The 7,628-nt window shown below is 34.9% G+C and overlaps 1 protein-coding gene across 4 annotated transcripts in view; it reads right to left on the bottom strand.

Annotated features, from left to right (window-relative positions):
• Positions 1–1,909: 1,909 nt before the first annotated feature.
• The window catches only part of LOC147481831 (alpha-taxilin-like protein), a 28,871-nt gene continuing 23,152 nt past the window's right edge, over positions 1,910–7,628 (bottom strand). For 3 of the 4 annotated variants that reach the window (XM_086580920.1, XM_086580921.1, XM_086580922.1), the window contains one exon: positions 6,540–6,970. In XM_086580920.1, the coding sequence (XP_086437046.1) occupies positions 6,773–6,970 (198 nt within the window). In that variant the 3' untranslated portion in view covers positions 6,540–6,772. Of the gene's footprint in view, positions 2,332–6,539; positions 6,971–7,628 lie in introns of those variants that run through there. The other variant, XM_086580925.1, reaches the window with a different exon arrangement.

Here is a 7,628-nt window from a genome sequence, read left to right as displayed (position 1 = left end):
TTATAATGTTCTTGAGCTTCTTTTTTTTTTTTTTTTTTTTTTTTTTTTTTTTTTCTCAATTCTAGACTCAACTATTTGTCAGAACATGTCTCGAATTTCCTTTCCACATTTCGAGCATTTCTCAATATTTTTGCTCCCTCTGCCAAGATGTACTTTAAGCCTTGTAATGCCACCTCCAGCTAAAATTTTATCACAGTATTTGCACTGTGTCCCATTTTTATTTCCAGAGATACGGATAGCGTGGTCCTACCCGATATTAATCCCTTTGACATTTCTAACCTCGTTTAACACAAACGAGAATAATCTAATACATACATCGAAAAAATAATTAAATTTGATGATTCCTATTTAAAAATACATGGATCAAGTATATAACCGTATCGACAAATGCCAAAACAGTTAGATAACATTTACACTTAAAAAAACCAACAACTTAGATCATCTCAAAACGAATAAAGATAAGCTCCAAATAGTGCCACTATAAATAAATGAAGTTCCAACCTTAATGATGCACAATGAACCTATTAGTCAAAATTAGGTTCATGCACGTAAAAATAGAACACGGTAGGTTTTCTAGCTGAGTTACCAATACAATAACTTTTTCTCCAGTCATCCAAATGACACCTCACTTAATTATTTGAAAACTATGATATATACACTTACTTTTTCATGTACAACTCGATGTCCCAATCTCAGCCTAACTAGAAGTAATTATAGCGCGAACTTGGTAACAATCCAAATTTTCAGCAAATGAAAATTCTGACAGGCTATCTTTGGGATAGCACAACTCTTTCCACAGATATCCAAAAGCATCAAGGCTTTTTGCGTTAAAATGCTAACACATAGAACTTACTTCTTTATGTCTTACAAAAAAACTCGATCTCATTCTAAATAAGCGAAAATTTGGCTCGAACACAGTGCACATAAACTGATTTCTAACGCACTGTTTCTCTGTCAACCCAACTTCACGGTGCCATCTCTATCTCCACAGGCCTCATAACGCATTGAGGCCAATTGGGTTAGAAAGTAGACTCATGTGTCTTACTTTTTCATTTTTTACCAAAAACCTATCTCTCCTTCTATCCATATCAAAACTGAGGCCTAACATTGTGCAGAAACTGTCTTTCCGACTAGCAAAATTTTCTGATGTACAGTATTTTGGAGTGCATATCTTTTTCCACCCACATCCAAATTAAATGAGGCTTGCTGCGTTGGATAGACGACTCATTAAACTATCATCCAGAATTGGATTCAATCAGAAATACCAAGATTCCACTTTGATATGAAATTTCAAATATCACTGCAGAACTGAAAACTGTTTTAATACGATCCACACTAAACTTAAAGTTGCGTATCAAAGATAAACTATTCGCGACTAACTTTTCATACATCCCCGTCTCACCATCCGACATCAAGTACCAACTACCTAATGACCAAACTACCATGACCATTCAAAATTTTCTTCTATTTTTTTTAAATAATACAACATAGTGGAAGCTACAAATTTGTTTTAAAATTTCTGACGATGATTAACTTACTTGTAAAGGGTCTCAGCAGCATTCCCTTCCTTAGATATCACAAACTTGTGCTTAGTTCTTTGAGTAAAGAAAGGACTAAACATTGAATACAACATAGTAAAGTACCATGGAACATTAATAAAAACTTGCATCACCGAAACTCACATTAGAAACACTGAGATTCTAAGCAGATTCAATCTCAAAAAGCAGCACTTACCTTTCTAGCAACCATTTCAGAATAATTATCTTGAAACAAAGACAAAATTTGGCTAGAAGCAACTTTTAGTTCTCTCTTGGGCATATATTTGAGATCAGTAACTTGAATAAGTTCACTCCACCTGGCTTGAAATCCAAAAGATCGATCCCTTTTTCAAGAATTTGAACTCTCTATCTAAGAAATTTCTTAAGCTTCAATTCATCGCCAAAAATTCTTTCATACATGTCATTATCCTATAAATATCGCTATATCGTCGAAATATCTCGATATATCTATAAATATCGTCGATATTTATATTATAATTTATCCAATTGAATATCGCAATATTTCTGTATCCATCTCTGATTTCTCGATATATATCGCGATATTTTATACTATGATTTATACTACTCTATTACAAAATCTGAGTTTCATAGTACAACCACACACATAAAATAACTGAACTATGAAAAAACCAACTATCACTGTGTGGAAGTGGACTCGCCGCCCGCCGGCAAGGGGGCAGTCGCCCAAGCAGTCACGCCGGATGTGTGCGAAGTTTGGTCATCTTCCAGCTGCAGGCAGCTTCAGCTCCTCTCCAGCATGTTGATCTCGAACCTGGATTTACAAAAAAGTAAGTCAGTAATGAAAAACAACGAAAATTAGAAAAATAAGAAGTGAAAAGGTGAGAGTGATGCTTCCCTCCTTAGATGCCCAACCAAGTATTTTTGCTCCTTCAATCCATGACGGCGGCGCCATTTGAAGTTTTATTTGTGGGAGTCTTCAAAAGATATTGAATGTGGTTCGCCATAAATTGTTTAGAGCTTGAATATTTGGGACTTTTAAAAGGAAGGAAGGTAGATTCTTTTAGTTTAGCATTTGTGTTGTTTAACTCTAATGGGTTGAATGACTTGAAAGACTAAGTTGTTTGAATGATTGATTGAAAGAAGAACAACAAAGAAAATAAATGATTGATTGATTGAAGAACAAAAAGTAAATGACTTGAATGAAAATGACTAGAAAATAAATTCTACATGACACTAGAATAAGCCTAGGTGCATTCTCTCTCCCTAACTTTTAGTTCTTATACCCTTACTTTATGCAAATGACTGATTTGCCCTTCTCCATTACATTTGAGACACCTCACCCTTTGCTTTATGATTTTACTTTTTCCTTTTGCTTTTTGATTTATTCTTTATCAAGATAGGTTTTAGAGAAAGCATTCTTTTGTGTTAAGGACATCTATCTCTAGTCTTCTGAGTTGAGGACTTGGCTTTCAGCTCTTTGGTTATGAGTCATTAACCTTTGACCTTTGACTTTGACTTTTTCATAACAGCTTCGAGTCTTCATAATAAGCGGAAGAAATGCTTTTTTTGGTGCTAAGACGCAGTTTTTATTATAAGTGATCTGAATTTCTTTGTAACTTGAAAAAGGTAATAAAAGTTATGAGTTGTCTTTTCATTATGCGTAAGAAAGGCTGTAATCCAGTAATATAAGAGAAATAAAACTAGGGATGTCTATCTTGCCCAAAACCCGCACCGAACCTTGCCCGAACCTAACAAAACCTGAATCCAAACCCAAACCGAAATATATAAAGTAGGGTTTGGTCACACTCTCTAAATCCGAACTGACCCTAGCCCGACCCGATAAAAAGACCAAAACTGAACCCAGTCCGAAACCGAACTCTGAATCCAGTTTCAATTGCCTACTACTAATCTCATAGAAAAGAATGAGTTAGAGAAATATTTGGATTATGATCTCATTCCTGTTTACAATGATGAGTTATTTAATATATTATATTATGGAAAAATTTACGTCGGGGTTTCCAATTTTTTCAGCAATTGCACGTGGTCATGTGTCTATAGTTCCTTCCAAGTCCATATATTTATAAAGCATATAAAAAAATTATGTCAGAGTATATGTCATAATTACTTCCAAATTCATTAGAAGTTTTATTTTGTTTGAAGGATTGGTAGATAGCTGAAGAAGAATAAAATGTAGATATATATTCCAAATGAGGTTTTTTATTGTTTTTTTTTATTAATTTATACCGGGTTTTATCCTACCCGAACCTGAGCTCGATGGGTACCCGAAATATAGGATTAGGGTAGGGTTTGGTCACACTTCTCAACAAAATACCCAATTCTAAACCCGACCCACTGAAAACCGGTCTGGGTAATCCGATATCCATTCAAAACCCGAAAAATTGGGTTTGGACCGGGTCGGGTACCCATTTGGATATCCATACATAAAACGCACATTTGGGAGCTGATCAGACGGCGGATGAGTTTATTAAACTGATTAAGGCCGAAGATCCAGAGCGCTGCCCAGAAGCATTTAGTTGATTCTAATTCCAAGTACAAAGTGGCTACTGATAAACACCGTCAGGTTGTTAACTTTGAAGCAGGTGATTTCAAAGATCGTGCTCCTGCTGGTGACTACAATAGGTTGGGTATGCATAAGATTGGTCCGTTTGAAGTGATTCGCAAGATCAATCCTAATGCCTACAAGTTGCAGTTACCAAACCATATCGGCACTTCAGATGTCTTCAATGTGAATCATCTAATCCCTTTTCATGATGATGATTCTTTCGGTGATGAAATTCCAAATTCGAGGTCGAATTTCTCACCAAGCTGGGGGGAATGATGTAGATAACTCATGTCAGAATATGAGTTGGTATAACGTTATCAGAGAGGGAGGGCGTTTAGGCTTTACTTTTCAGTTGTTATTTCCGTTCTGTAGATTGTAGGCTTTGTGAGTATATCGCAAAGCATGAATCTAGTTCTTATTTCGCATGTATTTTAGGCTGCATATATAAAGGCTTCTTAGGGTTTTAGGAAAAGCAATTTTGGATTTGAATAATTAAACAGAATAGAGATTGTCTGTTCTTTGTTGTGAGTATTGAGAGGGCTATTCATAATTTGTCTCAGCAATCTGACATAATTTATTTTACTTTCCTTTGTAAAAGTATTTTAGTTAAATAGCATTAAAAAAACAATAAATTAAATCGATCGAAAAGGTAAAAGACATCGTACTAACATTTTGAGTTTCGAAATTGTTAATCATTTCCCAACGATTTCAGTCACTTGATCATCAAGTGCATGCTTTTGGTTTCATTCTATGCAGTCTGGTCCAAATTTCGCAACTGTCACCATAGTTAATTCACCTTTCGTCTCCGTATTCATCTAAGAACGAGGAAAAACATAATAAAGTTTCCACCTGGATAATCTTAATTACTGTAAGGCAGCTCTCAATGGTTTGATTGCTGCATACAACCCTCTTTGTTTGTTTAAACCATTGTCACCAAGTTAAACGCGTTTAAAACCCGAGATATTGGCAATGCATCTGGTTCTAGTTTAAAACCCGGGTTTTTCAAAAAAAAAACCCGTTTTAAACGTTTTAAACGTGTTTTAAACTTAAAAAACGTTTAAAACTTTGAAAATCTCCCGTTTAAAACTTTTTTTTTTTTTTAAAAAAAAAGAAAACACGAAGAAGAAAAAGAGGTTTTGGAGTTTACCTTTCTGAAGAGTGGGCATTAGATTGATTTATTGAGACAGTTTTATTTTGTTTTGGACTATTAATAATTAATTATAAATTTTAAAGTTATTAATTTATTTGTAGAACTTGATTATGCTATTATGGTTGGTAATTAGTAGTATCTTATTTAGAGTCGTGTTTTGGTACTGAATCTAAAACTTCTAGTATTTGGATAAGTAATGATAATTTGATACTTTCATGTATTTGAATTTTCTTTCATTTGAATTATTTTTATTTTTATTTTATGTGTCAATTCTTTTTTCCACTCTTATAAAAAAATCAAATTTTTTATCTATTATATTATTTATCATCGGTTTTTACCATTTCTTTTATGTATTATACGTTTTAAACCTGTTTTTTATGTCCCACGTTTTTTTACGCTTTTTTTCCATTTTTTTTCCGAAACGTTCCGTTTAAAACACGAACTAAGTTTTTTTCAAATACACCGTTTTAAACCCGTACCTTAAACAAGAGTTTTGGTTTTGGTTTCGTTCAATTTTAAAATTGTTTTTATGTTTAACAAATAAAAAAACTCTTCAGTTTTCTTTAAATACATTAGACGATTCTTAGTTCGGACCTTGTTTTACTGTCTTTTGATTTGGACATTGGAGACAATAAATGGAAGATTCCGACATGCAATGAAGAGCATCATGATCCATCAGTCTTTTGGTTGATTTATTGCGTCCTCCACTCCTACTAGTCTATAGTGTGTGTGCACATACCTCGCACCTCACTTTTAGAAATAATTTGCGTTATACTTCGTGTGCGTAGGTTGGAAAATAGGACAGATAACATGTAGCGAAAAAATACATGAGCAAGAACGGCATACAACTTAATTATGTAGGCATGTAGCTCGCCTTTTATAAACATGTCATTTCAGGTCTATGAGCCTATAATGGAGCTTTCTTAGGGGCGGCCACTCAGACTAGGAAGGTTCTTTCTAAAGAGCATACGAAATTGGTGACAGCTGAACTTGCAATGACCTATTGACGGCAACAAGGTTTTAACTATCATCACTGAGAGAGATTCCAAAACTTGAACTGCATTTTGGGAGAAGAATCATCCTATAAATGTCAATGGAGACCCATAGTGGAGAACATTAACGTGATGTCTGCTTAGCTTTTCCTCTTTTTATATAAAGCCATATGGGCGAAGGGACAAAGCATCCGTGACAGTTGCTTGTATGATGGGGACTTCCATCTCCAGTTTCATGACTTAGACTAATAAATAGCAGAGTTTAATAAAAAAAAATAGTAGAGATATATGGAACTTAGACACCGACACCACGCTTTACGTATAACCGTTACACTATTATATTAATAATACCCGTGCTTTAGTTGATAATGCTGATACTCAAAAAAACCAAAAACAGAATTGACATAAGATGTTACTTAAACTTCTCCTTTTCGACAATAAGTGTCACTTAAACTGGTAGGAAGATTCTCAAAATCTGAAAATGGACATATACTAAGCACATCGACGTCCTCCATCTGTCATAAACTTTACTAAATGTTTCCTGTAACTACTCCGATTGCAAGGCACATCTGCCAGTCTCCAACGAGACTTCCTCAGATGATACGGTTATCGACGTAAGGGTTTGACTAGAGTTGTTGGTGTCTAAAGAATTTTGTTTCCTTTCAGCTTGTAGCGACCTACAGAGTGACTCAAGTTTTTCCTTCTGATTTCTCATTTTGTCCAGCTGCTTCTTCCACTGTTCACGCTGAGAATACAGGAAGATGCCATAACAATCGTAAGATTAACATTTATTGTGCAAAACACTGAGGATAATTTTCTTGATTTCGAAAACAAACAGTTGCAATTTTCACAAAAGGAAAAAAGTCAAAAAACAAAGCATGTTCAGGACTTCCATAAACTGAGGAAGTTTCCAAAACATGTTGGATGATTTTGAGTACAAGAGAACATATGTTTGTTGAGAGGACGAGAGTGGTGAATACCGATTCAATTTGGTAAATACAGGCAGAAATATCTCCAAAAGTCTATTGGGTGCGCCTTTGGCTCCCTTAAGCCCGTATAAACAGGCTAAAAATGGGACATTTCTCCATCCCAGCTCACCAAGAGCACACAATGCAAAGCTTCGGTCAGATTTTGAATCAAATTCTCGATTCCCCAGATTCTTCCCCTTAGAAAGAAGTCATGAGATCTTTCAAATTACACCTCTGTAGCCAAGTATTCCCCAATGCAGGGCACGCCAGAGGTAAAGCAAGGTTAATTTAATTAATGTTTAGACACAACTGGTAGTTTATATGGTTAAATATTGACGGGTTGTGTTATGTACGGTTGAACGTCGCTGTTTGTCTGCAATATAATCTGGATCAAATCGGTATAGCAATTGCTTACTGTTATTGTTATTGTTATTG

This window comes from Coptis chinensis, chromosome 8 (assembly GCF_015680905.1).
Source record: "Coptis chinensis isolate HL-2020 chromosome 8, ASM1568090v1, whole genome shotgun sequence".
Classification (NCBI taxonomy): Eukaryota; Viridiplantae; Streptophyta; class Magnoliopsida; order Ranunculales; family Ranunculaceae; genus Coptis; species Coptis chinensis.
Note: the sequence above shows the minus strand (reverse complement) of the source record. Positions and strands in the feature narration are given on the sequence as shown.